The sequence below is a fragment of the Mauremys mutica genome, chromosome 1, assembly GCF_020497125.1.
Source record: "Mauremys mutica isolate MM-2020 ecotype Southern chromosome 1, ASM2049712v1, whole genome shotgun sequence".
In the NCBI taxonomy this organism is placed as follows: Eukaryota; Metazoa; Chordata; order Testudines; family Geoemydidae; genus Mauremys; species Mauremys mutica.
In genome coordinates, this window is record NC_059072.1 from 117,037,610 (window position 1) to 117,054,153 (window position 16,544).

The 16,544-nt window shown below is 43.0% G+C and overlaps 1 protein-coding gene across 2 annotated transcripts; it reads right to left on the reverse strand.

The window, feature by feature from the left end:
- Positions 1 to 1,732: 1,732 nt before the first annotated feature.
- RERGL (RERG like) lies at positions 1,733 to 14,401 on the reverse strand. 2 transcript variants are annotated; one of them, XR_006577534.1, is made up of 6 exons: positions 14,001 to 14,401; positions 13,445 to 13,501; positions 9,623 to 9,696; positions 5,457 to 5,605; positions 2,746 to 4,451; positions 1,749 to 1,789 (listed from the first exon to the last, which is right to left on the reverse strand). XR_006577534.1 is itself a non-coding variant. In XM_045008093.1 (5 exons), the coding sequence occupies exons 1-5, from the start codon at positions 14,050 to 14,052 to the stop codon at positions 4,169 to 4,171; spliced, it is 615 nt and encodes a 204-aa protein (XP_044864028.1). In that variant the 5' UTR covers positions 14,053 to 14,401; the 3' UTR covers positions 1,733 to 4,168. The 2 variants fall into 2 exon arrangements, 1 of the variants encoding a protein (XP_044864028.1); XM_045008093.1 differs by having other exon boundaries at positions 1,733 to 4,451.
- Between the last annotated feature and the right edge of the window lie 2,143 nt (positions 14,402 to 16,544).

Here is a 16,544-nt window from a genome sequence, read left to right on the forward strand (position 1 = left end):
TTTTAAACTCCTTACCCAGAGACTTTTAACAAGTCTGTCTCCTATTTCCATCTCTACCTCAGTCCAAGTGTATACACTTTTGATATATAAGGCAACACCTTATGCAGAGATTCATTGATTTTTTTCCACAAACAGCTTCATCCATCGCAAGGAAGGTCCTAAACTGTATTTTGGACTTCCCTCTGAAACCCTGATAGCTGAAGGCAGGAGGCCCTCCTCATGGCTACCGCCATAGAGACAAAACAAGCGGTAGTATCAGTGGTATCCAGAGAAACCTGCAATGATATTCTGGCCAGCAGCTGACCATTTGCAATGATTGCCTGAAATTATTCCCTCTGCTCTGGTAAAACATGCTCAATAAAGGAATTAAACTTTGAATAGTTAATATGGCTGTATTTTGCCATGAGGGCTTTGTAGTTGGCAATCCCAAATTGTAGAATAGCCAATGAATATGACTTACGGACAAATAAGTGAAGTTGCTTTTTAAATCTTTGATGCCATGTGACGGTTTAGTGTGAAGCTGTCTTCCACATTTGTTTACTGAATCAACCAAACGGGAGCCAGGGGAGGGATGAGAAAATAAAAATTCCAAGTCCTTAGAGAAAACAATATTTTTGTGTGCACTCTTAGAAGTAGGTTGTATTGTCACTGGAGTATGCCAAATTATTTTTGGAGGGTCTAGCAGAGCCTCATTAATAGGTAGCGGGATGCAGGCAGATGATGATATATGTAGGATGTCAATCAGTTTATGCTGTGACTCAACCTTCTCAAGTGGAATTTTCAGAATCTGCTATCCTTTATTTCTTATGTTCTGTAAAAATATCTCTATGAATAAACAGTAATTAGTCTCCTGGCAACCTTAACCAAGTATGTTCTCTTTTTGTTAAGAATATAAAATAAGTATTAGGCGCTCTACAATTCATTGTGTCATGCATGTATGATTCTTCAGTGTGTGTATGAAACACAATCATAGTCCTCCTCTTGTTAAAGTGCCTAGCATTTGAATTTACTATTTGAGGCTGCATGGGCTCCATTTATAAAGTAGAATAGTTGGTTTTTTTAAAATCTTAGACCATTGTAAAAAGTGTAAACATTTCTCTCTTGTAACATTCAAGTTGGTTTAATGTCATAACAGTCAATACAGTTAGTTTTCAAATCTGGTTAGCAAGCTGTACGCAGTATGATAGACCCAGGCCAGTTGGGAACAGCAGAGTAGTAGAAGGGAGATATACTGGCCACTGGATAAGCAGTTTTCTGTTTCCTGAGTGACCAGAGCAGGGGCTGCTCCAGGCTAATGAGAACACCTGACTCCAATCTGTTAAGCACCTGACTCTAATTAAGGCCCCTCTGATGCTATAAAAGGGCTCACTCCAGTCAGGCCAGAGGGAGCCAGGGGAGAGAATGTGTGAGAGAGTGAGGAACTGGGAGCAAGAGGCATGCAAGAAGCTGAGAGTGAGAGTGAGTGTGAGTAGGCATAGTGCTGGAGGACTGAGAAGTACAAGCGTTATCAGACATCAGGAGGAAGGTCCGGTGGTGAGGACAAAGAAGGTGTTGGGAGGAGGCCATGCGGAAGTAGTCCAGGGAGTTGTAGCTGTTGTGCAACTTTACCAGGAGGCACTCTAGATAGCTGCAGTCCACAGGGCCCTGGGCTGGAACCCGGAGTAGAGGGCGGGCCCAGGTTCTCTCCAAACCTCCCAACTCCTGATCAAACACAGGAGGAATTGACCTGGACTGTGGCTTCTACCAGAGGGGAAGGTCTCTGGGCTGTTTCCTGACCCACAGGGTGAATCTGTAAGGTGAGCAAATCCGCTAATAAGCGCAGGACCCACCAAGGTAGAAGAGGAACTTTGTCACAACAGATTGACAGACTACAAAAAAGCAGCCAACTAAGAGAGTTTGGAGGAGTGGTGTTTGTGTTATTTAATACAGTAGTGCTTTAAAATTCAATCTCTCTGATTCCAATATATCCCCTTATATAAATCACCCTTGATACAGTAGGGTAAAGTCTGCTTGGATGTAAAATAGTGAAGAGCCTGCCAACATTCTGAGCAATAAATTCCATGATTTGCAATTTTAAAAGCTATAACTATGTGAAATAAGATGATCTTTTCAACAAGTGATGATCTTTAGTCACAGTATATTTTTAGCATGTACAAATAACTTATTTATATTTTGTTAAAGTGATACAGCTTTCTACTTATTTGCATGGAATTATCAAAAGCACTCAGCATTGCCCTAACTCTGCTCATTGATTTCAATGGGACCAGAGTTAGGCCACAATGCTGAGGGGGTTTTGTTTGTTTGTTTTTGGGGGTTCTTTTGGAAATTGCATCTTTGGGTATGGCCACACAGCAGCTGGGAGCAAACCTTCCAGCCTGAGTAGACAGATTCTTGCTCATATTGCTCAAACTAATAGCAGCATGAATTTGCAGCTCCAGCAGAGACTCAAGATAGCCCCCTTAGCTTGATTGCAGGGGGTTGAGTGGGCTTGAGAACCCTAACTGCAGCCCAAGCCGCAACATCCACCCTCTTTTCAGTGCAGAAGTTCAAGCCCACTAATGCAAGTCTGTCTACTTGTGCTGGGAGGTTGGTAGACGTACCCTTAGGGTCTGTTGGAACTAAGGTGATCAGACAGCAAATCTGAAAAAGACCCAAAAATTGGGACTGTACCTATAAAATTGGGATATCTGGTCACCCTAGTTGGAACCAGTATGGGAGAAAGTCAGTCATCTTCAGACCACTTACCTTTCCTTTCATAATTTTTGTACAAGCAGAAACATTCAGACATGAGTGCCTAAGTATGCAGTAAGGAGCCTGATTTTCTGTTGCTTAAATATTTAGACTCCTGTGCCTAATGTTCAGCACCTGTGTGGGGAAAAAATAATAAGACACTTCTATAGCACCATCTATACAAATCAAAGTGCTTTACAAAGGCATTTCATTACCATGGTGATGAATATAAGTTTTAAAATGAGCATGGCAGTTAGGACCACAAGTCCATTGAAAGTCTGACTCTGAAACCCAGTCAGACTTGTGCTCCTTACTTAGGGGCTTTTCAGATCCTACTCCTAAATAAAATAGACTACATAAAAAATCATTATACCCATATTGCTGATAAGAAAACTGAGGCATGGAGGGTGAAAATCACCCCTATGCAGAGGACCAAATTAAGGGCAGAGATCCATGGGAGTTAGGTGCCTAAATACTTTTGACAATCTTGGCCTGAGTTCTTAAGTTGGATTTCAGTAGTACATTGGCTGTACTGGCCAGCTACATAGGAGTGAAAGATGGTGTAAGGGATTGGCTTCCACCTCTGAAGTGTGAAATCATGGATTCAAATACCCAGGTGGCCAGGGAAGATAAAATTGATGCATAGGAGTAAATTTCACCCAAAAAGACCTTGTCCAAGGTCACACAGCAAGTCAATGGCAGAGCCAAAGTGAGCCCAAGGCTCTTAACTCCCATTCCAGTTTCCTATCCACTGGACCATACTTCCTCCCATCAAGCTCCAGCAGGAATACCGAAATGGGAGACAGCTGATGACCTCATTTATCTGATTCCCTACTCTTGGCAGCTTTTCAGGGGAAGAAAGCCCTGAAAGTCAGGCATTAATTATCCTCCACTCATTTACTTACAAGTGCAACATCACAAAGTACCAATCCTGGTTTCAATTAGTGCAATTGCTGTTACAGATAAATCTTGGAATTCTGAAGTTGGGCTATTGTTCAGCAAGACACAGAGAGGCTGAGTTCATTGGAAAAAAATTATTAATATTACAGTAATACCTAGAATCTACAACCAAGATTAAGGCCCCATTGTTGGTAGGCACTCTACAAGGTAGTAAAAGACAGTCCTTTTAAGAGCTTACACTCTAAATAGACAAGACACAGGTTGAGAGGGGAAACAGAGGCTCAGATAGATGAAGAAACTTGCCACGGTCCAGGGTAGTGCTGTAAATAGAACCCAGGTCTTCTGAATCCCAGTGCAGTACTCTGTCTATTGGCCCATACCGCCAATCATCTTTGGTTTGTAGTGACATATCATCCCTTCAAATGGAGACCTTTTAAACACATGTACTCATTTGCTGAGTCCAAGCATTGCATATGGCCCACTGTTGCAATATTTCAGTGTATCATTGTTCAATGGTTTCCATGGGCCAGGACATCCACTACACAGACTTCCTCCTCTTCCCAAACATGTTGTTGATTAGTTTGGCCATTGACTTTGAACCACTGGGTCGTCTCTTTTCCTTCACTTTGAAGTTTGTGATGATGGTTCTTAGGACTTTTGTGAACATGGTCATCACTTCCTGACAATGTTCGGCTGCAGACAGTTCACAGAACTGGCATTTGTTATCCATTGCCAGCTTTTGTCCTTCATCCCAGCCTACTTCTCTCATATGGCATAGATCCTGCTTGTTACCAACTAAGAATACAGCTGACTCTACCACTCTGAAATCAAAAAGTTTTTGATTAGACAAAAAGCCTTATTCAAATGCTACAGGGTACCTGCTCTTGTATGCTGCATATCCAGAGAAAACTGACAAAAAATGTTTATATTATATTAATTTATACCATTGAACGCTATTTAGGATCTCAGTTTGCTAGAAAGCCTCCTAACACATCTGTGAGGCAAATGACTTAACCTCATTTTAGTTATGTTTTATTAAGGCTAAAAAAATTGTTGCCAGTACATTTTTTCACTTAAATATTAAAAACAGTGAAAAATATACACACCAAGGGATTAAGGCTGAGACAGTATATGGTGAAAGGGGTTGAAAATATAATTTAAACGATTTCCCAATTTAAGATTTTATTCTTAGGTCATGTTTTATTTAGGCAAAAGCCTCAGCAGGTTATGCATTCCTAGGTCAATTGTTGTGAATACCGATACTTAGCACTCACTTTTTACACATTTAACTAGTTCACTAATTAATTTGTGCCACTCACATCTGAGCTAATTTAAATTATTTGCCCAAGGACATAAAGGGAGTTGATGTCACTGCCCAGGACAGAGTTTAGCAGAAATTCTTGGTCCCAAATCCTCCCTGATTGTATCTACACTAGTATTTTCTTCAAACTTCCCATTGATGTAGTTCCACTGGTGACAGCAATAGTGGGGGAGGGGAGATGTAGCATAGGCTAACTACCAGCTTTTTAATCTGCACGTTGGCTAATCTTGATCGGAGTAGTTAGTCTTATATCACCTAGCATGACAGTATGATTTACATGTGAAACAAGAATGAAAAAGCCTAAAGTATATTGGGTTTTGGGTGGAATGGGTTATATTTTGCTGCTGAATTTACCAGCTAGTATATTACTACTTTTGTTATGTTGCTGGTTGCTATTGCTGTGCGGAGTGTTATTTTAGTGGCTGTTAGGGTGCCTAGCGCTCACAGACTCATCTCTTTTCGTACCTTAGATCGAAAGAAATGTAATATTTATAATACAACTTACCTTTTGCAAGCTGTCAGGTGGGAATCTCGTATCCTGTATAGCAATGCCTTTGCAAAGGCAAAGGAAGCTCTATCGCTGATGTCATACACAATGACAAATCCGTCAGCCCAGTGGAGTTCATCAGTGAGGGACAGCTTCCCCTGTCGTGGCTGAAGGCAATGAAATGCATACAACAATAGAAAGAATCCATTACTGTTGTCACTGTGCAATATTTTCTTTCTAACTAAGAATGTAAAGAAATGTACATGTTTGTACAGTGCACAGCACAATGGGGCCCTGATCTGAAACTGGTACTCCAAAGAGCTACAAATAAATAACTATCATTGCAGATGATTGTTATAATGAATGTATAAACAGTGTTTCAGAACTTTAAACTGCCCTAGATAGGCCTTAATTATCAGTAAAGTTAAATTAAATCTTACAATCAAACTCTGCTCCCTTGATTGCAATGGAGACCCTCTGAATTTACGCCAGGGTAACTGAGCACACAATTGTGGCCATCAGTATTTGTTTAACCCTTTTATATAAATGGATGATGGGATGGATTGCACCCTCAGCAAGTTTGCAGATGACATTAAACTGGGGGGGGCGAGGTAGTTACACTGGAGGGTAGGGATAGGGTCCAGAGTGACCGAGACAAATTGGAGGATTGGGCCTAAAGAAATCTGATTAGGTTCAACAAGGACAAGTGTAGGGTCCTGCACTTAGCATGGAAGAATCCCATGCACTGTTACAGGCTGGGGACTGACTGGCTAAGCAGCAGTTCTGCAGTAAAAGACCTCGGGATTACAGTGGATGAGAAGCTGGATATGAGTCAACAGTGTGCCCTTATTGCCAAGAAGGCTAATGGCATATTGGGCTGCATTAGTAGGAGCACTGCCAGCAGATTGAGGAAAGTGATTATTCCCCTCTATTCGTCACTGGTGAGGCCACATCTGGAGTACTGAGTCCAGTTTTGGGCCCCTCACTACAGAAAGGATGTGATAAATTGGAGAGTCCAGCAAAGGGCAACGAAAATGATTAGGGGACTGGGGCACATGATTTATGAGGAGAAGCTGATGGAACTGGGCTTGTTTAGTCTGTAGAAGAGAAGAGTGTGTTTGTGGGGGTGGGGGGATTTGATAGCACCTTCAACTACCTGAGGGCAGGGGGGTCCAAAGAGGATGGAGCTTGGCTGTTCTCCGTGGTGGCAGATGACAGAACAAGAAGAAACGGTCTCAAGTTGCAGTGTGGGAGGTCTAGGTTGGATATTAGGAAACACTATTTCACTAGGAGGGTGGTGAAGCACTGGAATGAGTTACCTACGGAGGTGGTGGAATCTCCATCCTTAGAGGTTTTTAAGGCCCGGCTTGACAAAGCCTTGGCTGGGATGATTTAGTTTGTGTTGGTCCTGCTTTGAGCAGGGGATTGGACTAGATGACCTCCTGAGGTCTCTTCCAACCCTAATCTTCTATGAGTCTAGAATATGATTTTGCCACTCTTGATCCTACTAAAATGAATATGGGGAGTTTGCTGACTTTATTTGTTGTTTATTATTCCCACCCAATTCCTATACAAAAACAGCTCTGTGTGTTTATCTGTTCCTTCACTAGGAAGTTATTTTAGTCAATCATTTACCCTATCCGTTCAACTTTTCCCCCCAATACATGAAAAGACTTGGAGCGTATGTAAGCCCTTCAGCAGGACATGAAGTCACCACACAGACTTGACTCAGCTGGAACCACATTTTGGTGGATGCAGTTTGTTAATATGAGTGATGAGACGTTAGAAAAGGATAGTGAAAGTGAAAGTAGAGGGAGAAGAAGGGATGAAAGATAGGGTTTCATATTTACTTTGAAAGCCTAGATGGAAAAAGGATGAGGCCAATTAAAAATAAAAAGGCATTGAAGATGGCTGACAAATCAACAGGTGAAAAACTGTGCAAAAGCAGATGGTGGCAGATGAGCTGGAGGGGAGAAGAGAGTTAAGAGGTTTATAATAGTTGAGAGCAAGTCCGGACAGTTTTTAATAAAATAAATAAGGTTTTTTGACTATATTCTGAAATCAGTAATGAGGCACTGGAGAAAGTTAAGACAAAGCGATTAGTCTTCTTGGTCAAGACCTGAAGGCACCTTGAAAACTGCTGAAAGAACTGTACAGAAGGATAACATCAGTATAGGTAATAGTTAATGTCAAAGGGGGAAAAGAAGAGAGCATAACTGTTTCCATTATTTTTATGTTTTAAAGATGTTTAAGCCCATGAAAAAGAGACTGTAGATTATAGCTTATTGGTGGTTTCTAACTAGCCCTCTTCTCCCAAATGCCTCAGCATGCTTCTACGCTACTCCATCATAACACCAAATGCTGTTTGTGACAGCTTGCAATTCAATGGAAGTAGCACAGATTTTTTGTTTATATTCAGGGTATTTGGTAGCTGGTTATATTATATATTTTAAAAATGAGTGCTGTGCTATACAAACCTAGTATGACAAGTTCCCTGCCCAGAAAGTCTGCAATCGAAATGCCAAATTTGTTACTGTCTTGATTTCAATTTGTTGCAACGTGTGCTGATCTGTGTACTTTGCGACTAAAACAAATCATTTAAGGGAGACTGGGCAGCTTAGATATGGAATAGAGCCTTTCATATTCAGAGCTGTCTGCACTGGAAAATTTAACTAAAAAGACCAATTAGTTCAAAAGAATCATTGTTGAAATTGGTGAGAGCCACAATGTAGGCAGGGCTTCAGTGTCCTCCGCCATCATTTTAGATAAACCAGTTGAAATACAAGTCTAATTGAAATGGGGATGAAGGGGTTCTGGCTGCAGGAAATTTGCCCCTACTATTGTATGCCCCTAGTTCCACTGAACTGTGGGGAATTTTTTGGTAAGTTTCCTCTCCTAACAAGGTCTACGTTAGGGTTCAAGTACAGCTCAGATTTGCAATGACCAAAAATGGTTCTTCTCTGAGAGATGCCTGTGGGACTGAGTTGGTCTGTTCTGTTCAGGGTGGGTAGGTGCCTCTATCACAAAAAATACCACTAAGCTTGATGCACGAGGGAGTCTGAGAGTGGAGGAGAGAACTCCAAAGGGTCCCCTCAAGGAATTTCCCTAGATCATTCTGAACCCAGATCCAGGGAGCTGCAGAGGGCCAGAGCTATCTGCTCAGAGGTCCTGTGCCTACTCCCTAATGGCGGGCTACCCTGCTCCATCTCCTGGGCAACATGGTTCCAGCTGAGTCAAGCTGCCAAGGCCCACCCTGGATGCCACTGCCCCAGTTCCCACTAATGGGGAGGGAAGTCCATAACGCAGAAAAAGGCAGCAGCAGGAACGTTAATGTCAAGCATCATTAACATTCATTGAGATCCTCTCCAGGGTTTGAGGAGAGGGGATGATGCAGGTTCATCTGGCCTGCTCCTTCATTTCTATTCTCCAGCCATAGATCCTTTGGCCACGTGGATGATGGCTCTTTGCAGGGCCTAGTACCATAGTGTTCAGCAGATATGGCAGGTCTGTTTTGGGTGGGTAATAGTGGTGAATGAGCTGGCTTATCGGTCTATGTTTTTATGACACATCCATTACTATAGTATCTTTAACTCTTTTAGCAGAGAAGGAAGGAATTGAATGACCATGAAGGCTGATCTCCCTTAAGTGTTTTATTCAGGTCAGAATTAAGCCCAGTTGTTAACATGGGGAAGTCTGTATTGTCACTATCATTAGATCTATTCTGGGAATACAGGACTTCAGTTTCCAGGTCTGTCTATTTGGCCACTGCCACAGGTAAATGAAATTTAGTTAGATGTTTTTAAAGTAACCATTTAAAAGGATATTTGGGAAAACTATACAAATAGTGACTGCAACCTTTTTGCCCCTCCTATGAATTAAAAGATGCATGTAATTTTACTGTACAAAGTTACATTTGGTTGTCATTAGTAGCTTTAAAAATGGAAAAGCCTTGACCAGATAGTTGTCCAATGAAGAACTCATTCTATAAAGTTGGAAAATGCTCAGTACAGAGAGAGTCCTGACAGCTACATGTTATAGCTACAGGAATTTCAATATTCCATGTCAGTTGCTAAAAAGTGCAAAGTGAGAGTTAGCTTTTCTCCTCTCGCCTTCCTGCCACCTCACTCTTCGAAGGACCTTTGGGTACAGCCTTGCTGTGCTCATCTTTTATAAGTTGCGCTTACCTGTGAACAAGGGTCATAAATTTCCAAGTTCATTTGCCTCCCATCCAGACACAAATGTTTAGTGTAGATGCACTCTACAAGACACATAGCATTAAAATCAATATCAGAGTTAACAAGTGGAGGGGAAAAAAAACAGGCTTTAATCGCTATATTGCCAATGGAGAAAAATAAGATTTGCTGTAGATAATTAGCCCTTGGTTCATCAAGTCTGATAGCAGTCCTCTGGCAGAGCCTGATGTGTTACTGGAAAGTGAACCCATCCCTCAGATATGCCCATAGTGAATTGTGCAGTGCTTAACTGTATCCCTAAGCTCATGGCTGGCCAGGTCCTATTCCACTGTGATGCCCCAATAAGTGCCAACATGTGAGAGAACACTGTTAGAACATAGTGCTGGCCATTTGAGACGGCAGAACAAAATGCATAGGTAAATGCTCATGCATTTATGATACTGAGTAATTTCCCAAAAATCACTTTACAAATATTATGAAAGTTTTAGGGTAGCTAGGACATGATAGCAACCTGTATATTGAGAAGTGATGGGAGCAGGAGCTGGCTATGATTTTAGGGTAGAGGGAATGTAAACTTGGAATCAGTTAAGTTCTGATGGCCCACTTATTCTATGATGCATGTTCAACATGTATGCAAAGCCTTATGCAAAGTTTTTTCCTCCAGGTAAAATAGAACCATAAGGGTAACACACTTTATTAATTTTTTTCAATAGGTTAGATGGGTATGAGTTTTCCTCACATAAGCAGTGCTGGTTTGATCTTATCAAGTTATAATTATGCTGGTATTATACAAGCCTGAACTTAGGTGCTGATCCTGAAAAAGCTGGTACCAGGAGTAACACTTAATTACAATGAAGCATTCTAGTACTCAAATGGGAAACCTCACAGTAGCAAGCATTTCCCTCGGTAGTGTTTGCAGGATCGAGTCCTTAAACTGTATTCTTAGGATCTGAGACATACACCCAGATTTTTAAAATTACTTAGGCATTGCTGCACTCAGCATCGCAATGCCTAACTGATTTGGGAGCTTCAGCCTGATTTTTCAGAAATGATTCAGGCACTTAGAAGCCAAAATGCCTAAATCCCTTTTAAAAAATGAGACTCAGACATTGCAATGCTGAGCACAATTCCTAAATACCTTTAAAAATGTGGACCTAAATCTCATTTTCAAAAGGGATTTAGGCACTTAGGAGACAAAATCCAAGTGATGGGATTTAGACTACTAAGTGCCTAAATCTCTTAGACTCCTAAATCAGGGTATGGCTACACTTACAGCTGTACAGCGTTGGGAGTTACAGCTGTCTTCGTACAGCTGTGTAGGGAAAGCGCTGGTGTGTGGCCACACTCACAGCTACCAGCGCTGCAGTGTGGCCACATTTGCAGCATTTGCAGCGCTGTTGAGAGTGGTGCATTATGGGCAGCTATCCCAGCATTCAAGTGGCAGCAACGTGCTTTTCAAAAGAGGGGGGTGGGGTGGAGTGTGACAGGGAGCGGAGGAGAGAGAAAGAGTGGATTTTTGGAGCCGACACTGTGTGTCAGATTTTGCAAGGCAGGGAGCTGAACATTTCCTTGACCCCCTCATTCACTCTTAACTGCAAATAGCCTGCAGACCAGATAAGCAGCTGCTCCAACGGACTCCCTTTCTCCCCCCACCCGCCCGCTGTTTCTCTCCTCAAGCAAATATTCATCCCCCTGCCTGCCTCATTCACAGCAAGGTAGTGGGTTATCTCAATTGATTGTTCACAGTCAGTTACAGATTGATCACAGCAAACAGGAGCTGTTTGTTTTTTAGATAAGCAGCTCCCAGAGCCCCGAGTTCACAACAAAACAAAGAGAGGCATCATAGCAAAACAAAGAGTAATTTAGTTAAAAGCATTCTGGGATATCTCCTAATACCCTGGAGGCCAATAACAGCGCTGGTGTGTGGCCACACTTGACGAGCAGCGCTGCATCACCAGCGCTGCACTCGTTATACCCCAAGCAGACCAGGTGTACAGCCAGCGCTGCAGGCAGGGAGTTGCAGCGCTGGATGTGCCTTGCAGGTGTGGACAGTTACTAAGTTGCAGCGCTGTAAAGCCTCCACCAGCGCTGCAACTCTCCAGTGTAGCCAAGCCCTCAGTTAGGTCTTGCAATGCTGACCACAGCAAAACCCAAATGCCTTTTAAAATCTGGGGCATAGTCTACATTAGGGAAATATTTTGAAAATCTCCATCGGTTGCTAGAATAGTGGCAACATCTTGTTCCACTATTACTAAGCACCATGTTGCTCTGAGCAGATCTAATCAGCACAGTATTTCAAACCGTACTGGCAACTAGCAGGTCATTTACAGTCTAGGGCTGCCAGTGTTGCTAACTTTGGGGGAGCTGAACTGGTGTTTGCAATGGTGGGAACATTTCAAAAAATTCCTAGTGCAGACGGGGCCCAGATAAATCTCACCATTCCTAGGATTCTCCTGGACGCCCAATCAGCACCACATTAGTCTTCTGGTACAGCTGCAGTTCTTACGAATATCTGGCCTATCCTCATCTATCTCCTTATCTCCTTCAGAACCCCCAAGTGAATATTTGGGATGGGAAAATTAGAAGGATCAAATCTGCAGCACACTCAAACATTGTGGTGTCCATAATTAAGTAAGAACATAAAACTTTTGAAATCCAATCTCTCTCTGATTCCACTACAAAATGTTCTGGGCTGCTTTGTGGGTTGCTTTTTATTTTATTCACCTGCTACTTGTAGAAACAGGGCAAAAAGTATTTTCAAACAGTGTTTGTACAGCCCATGCTTCTCTTTACAAATAAATGGGTTTGTTTAAAATTTCCCTTGAAAAACAACAGGGTCTTTTTTGGTTTGGAGAAACTCGCAGTACTGGCTAATTCCCCTGTCCTGTTGAGTCCAGCTGATTTAGGAGATTCTCAGAGGCACAAAGGGCAATTATGCACCCAACTCCTTTCCAAAGATTAGATTTGGATTGTCAGTCCTTTGTGGCATAGACTTTTTGTTCTGTATGTACAGCACCTAGCACAAAAGAGCACTGGTCCATGACTGGGGTTCTTAAGCACTACTGCAATACAAATAATGAAAAGGGAATGGGATTGGGGTGGGTAACTGCCCTTTGTGCCTCTGGAAATCTCCCTCTTGCTGCACTCTCTTTCATAGCTTATCTATGGAAAATGCAAGTCTCTTAAGGCCAAATTTTGCCTTTTCCTGAAAAATGCCTCTTGGAACAAGGTCATTTGTAGAGAAGATAAAAACATTACTTTTTCTATTTCTTCACTCTCTTCTTTAATTGTCTTCTCTCCACTTTACGGTGTACAGAGTTTACCAGCCTTTTTGTGTTTGATCTAGTCAAGTTTCTTTAACTCTTTTCCCTTTTTATTTCTGATTAGTACTTTACTTAGCACAGCATGTTCATTTTTATACATCTGCTTTCTACATGAGTTTTATGTTTCTATTCATATTTTATATTTTCATCAGCAACTCAAAGTAACAAACTAAAATTAAATCACTATTTTAAAAGATTATTCAGTTTCCATTTTAAAGATACTTCCTGAAACTATAATAAACCTACTTCTCCGGGATCAAATAGCTCATCATCCACTATTTTCCTTGGAAAATCATTTCAGTGAACATATATAACCTAAAAAGAATTACTTCTATTAGATGTTAGGAAACACTTCTAAACAGAACTGAGAATTTAAAAAGAAAATTCAGGTATGTATTGACATTTCATATTTATATGGCTTTAGTGCTCGTTAGAGGTATGATTTATAGAATGCCTAAAACAAAACGCAAAGTTGCGAATGGGAACTTACCAGAATTAGAAGCATATTCTCCAATGAAACGCCTGGTTAGGAATCTCACTGTTAGGGCTGCAATACAAAACAAACTCCAGCTGAGCACATGCCTGGTTCAGTGACGGTTAACTTTATACAACTTTTGATCTTACTTGGTGAGCCAAAATCCTCAACATTTAAAATTCAGTCTTGTTCTCTCCCCGGCTACACACCGCTCCAAATGATTGCCAAGGGCGAGTGTTGCAAACTGAGTTTTGAGAACGAATAGTTGAGTGATCAATAATGCAAAAGTATTGGGGGTGGGAGGAGGACGTGAAGATCCGGGGCTCCTAGTAGTAGCACAATGGAAGAGCCAGTGTGCAGCTGGAATGGACAAATCTTTAAACAGTGCAGCTGTTTCCTACTTTGTCTCGGTGCAGAAAACCGCTGGCCATTGATTCGCATGATCAGTGGATTATTAAAAAAGTCAAGTTGCTCGAGACGCAACCACCCTTGGGAGGGACCCGAGTAACATGTAAATCCCAGTTGTTAAATCCCCCCCGCCCCCGGCCAAAAAGTTAACTTGCAGGTTTACCAGACTTGCCGGCTCCTCTACTGCCCAGCACAGCGAGCTTCAGCTCATTCATCCTGAGCCAGCCTTCTCTCCGGCTCCTGACTGAGCTTTTCAAAAGGCTCCTTCAGTGCAGAGCCTGCTGTGTCTTCCAGCTGTGCTGCAAGCTTGCTTTGCTTCTAGTGCCTCACCTCCAGACCCCTGACAATCTCTAGTGCCCTGCACGCAGGGGCCCCGGCGTGCTCCCACAGAGAGAACCCCTCCAAGCTACTTCCCCTACCCGCCACTTCTTTATAACCTCCTGGGCTGGGGACGTCAAGGGGAGGCAGTTGTCGATCTCTTTGTTCCTCTAGCAACGCAGCTCTGCAGACCGCCCACGCGGTGTTGCCTGCAAGAAGCAGTTAGACTGGGAGTTGCCCGGGCGCCTCTTCCTTCACCTTGGCAGCGATCATCACCAGGGTTTCTTTTCTCCCCCGGGAGGTTTCTAGTTACCGATCAAAGGAAAGGACAAGGAAGGGTCAGTGGCTGGTTGTTTTGTTTTTGTTTTTGCAAATGAGGCAGTCATTTCCTTTAGCGATTCTCACGCACGTGCATTTTGCAGGAGGATGTGAAAGTGACCCCCTTAGATTTGTGATGAAACATGGAAATGGAACAAAGTTCCTCAGGCAAATCACATATTTATTTCTGTCTGTAAACATTTACTCTGAGCTGAAACTTGTTTGCAAATTCCTTACAACCTCCCCCATATTTTTCCTCGCTTTTTGCCCACCATATAGTAAATAGTTTGTCTTTTTAAAGCCAGGTGCAAAGCTTAGTAGTTCTAAAACTGAAAAATGTTTTAAGTTGTTTGCAGAGAATATGTCTTTTGGACCAAGGGCTTTGAAAGTTGGTGAGGACATTAAAATAGACAATTGCACATGTATGAAAAAAGTGGTACTAGCAATGCAAAGTAACTTTTACTAGAAACAAAATTTAAAAAACAATTTTGACCTTCAAATCACTTTACAGTCACTATGGCCCTGATCCTGCAAACACTTAGGCCCATGTGTAACTTTGTCTATGTATCGGGGGGGTAGCCATGTTAGTCTTTATCCACAGAAACAACAAGGAGTCTAGTGGCACCTTAAAGACTAACAGATTTATTTGGGCATAAGCTTTCGTGGGTAAAAAAACTGGTCTACTCTATCATTAGGTCGATGTAAGGCAGCTTACACTGACCTCATTCTGTAAGTGTCTATACTAAGTTTATGTCTAAACTAGCATTTTTGTCAGTATAACTTATGTCGCTCAGGGGTGTGAAAAAAAATCTCTCTGAGGAACAAAAGTTGCGCTGAGAGAAGCACCGTGTGGACAGCACTATGTCAGTGGGAGACATTCTCCCAGCAACATAGCCTCCGTTGCTTGTTGGGAGTGGTTTAATTACGTCGATGGGAAAGCCCTCTCCCATTGGCATAGAGCAGTGTAACTTGCCTTGCTTGGGAGGGTGTATGTGGCTCATAAGTGACATAAGTTATACCACAGTCAGGCTTTCTCTACGCTAGCACTTTTGTCTGTAAAACTTTTGTCGGTCAGGGTATGAAACAAGTTTCTCAAACAAGATTGCCGGTGTGGAGAGTGCTATGTCAGTTGAAGATGCTCTCCTGCCCACATAGCCACTGCCATTCGTTGAGGGTGTCTTAATGATGCCAGCGGGAGAGAGCTCTCCCGCCAGCATAGAACGGCTACACGAGAGATCTTACAGTGGCACAGCTGCAGCAGTTCCGTGCCGCTGTGAGGTCTGTAGCGTAGACATGGCCTTTTTTTGTGTCATTGCTAAACCCAAGGTGGAACAGATTGTTAGGCATAAGTAGTTAACACATTTCAAGGGACCATTCAAGATGAAGTGGCCCGTTAACACCCTTCCAGTCATAGGGGAGGAAAGGTAGGTTGGGTGGGGGAAAGCAGCTGGGGGGAGGAGGGGTTATATTGCTACGGAGTGTGAAAAAGCCACCCCCCTGAGCAACGTAAATTACACCATTCTAAGGGCCAGTGTGGACAGTGCTATGCTGGCGGAAGAGTTTCTCCTGCCAACATAGCTACCGCTGCTTGCAGGGCTGAAGTAATTAAGCCGATGGGACAGCTCTCCCATCAGCTTAGAGTACTTAGATTAGAGAGCTTACAGGCAGCGGCACAGCTGCATCATTGCAGCTCCGCCAGTGACGAGCTGCCAAAGTCTTAACAACCGGTTCCCTCCTCACCCCACGAGGGGGTCGTGGCCCACCCCTGCCCCCCGGGACTCTTGCCCCATCCACCCCACTTCCCTGTCCCCTGACTGCCCCCCGCCACCTCATTCCTGATGGCCCTCCGGGACCCCTGCCGCATCCAGTCACCCCTGCTCCCTGTCCCCTGACTGCCTCCCTCTGCCTCATCCAACCCCCTCTCCTTCCTGACTGCCCCCCCCGGGACTCTTGCCCCCATTCAACCCCCCGTTCCCTGCCCTCTGACTGCCCCGACCCCTATCCATCCCTCCCACCCTCTGAACTCCCCTGCCCTCTATCCAACACCCCCTCCCTGTTCCCTGCCCCCTTA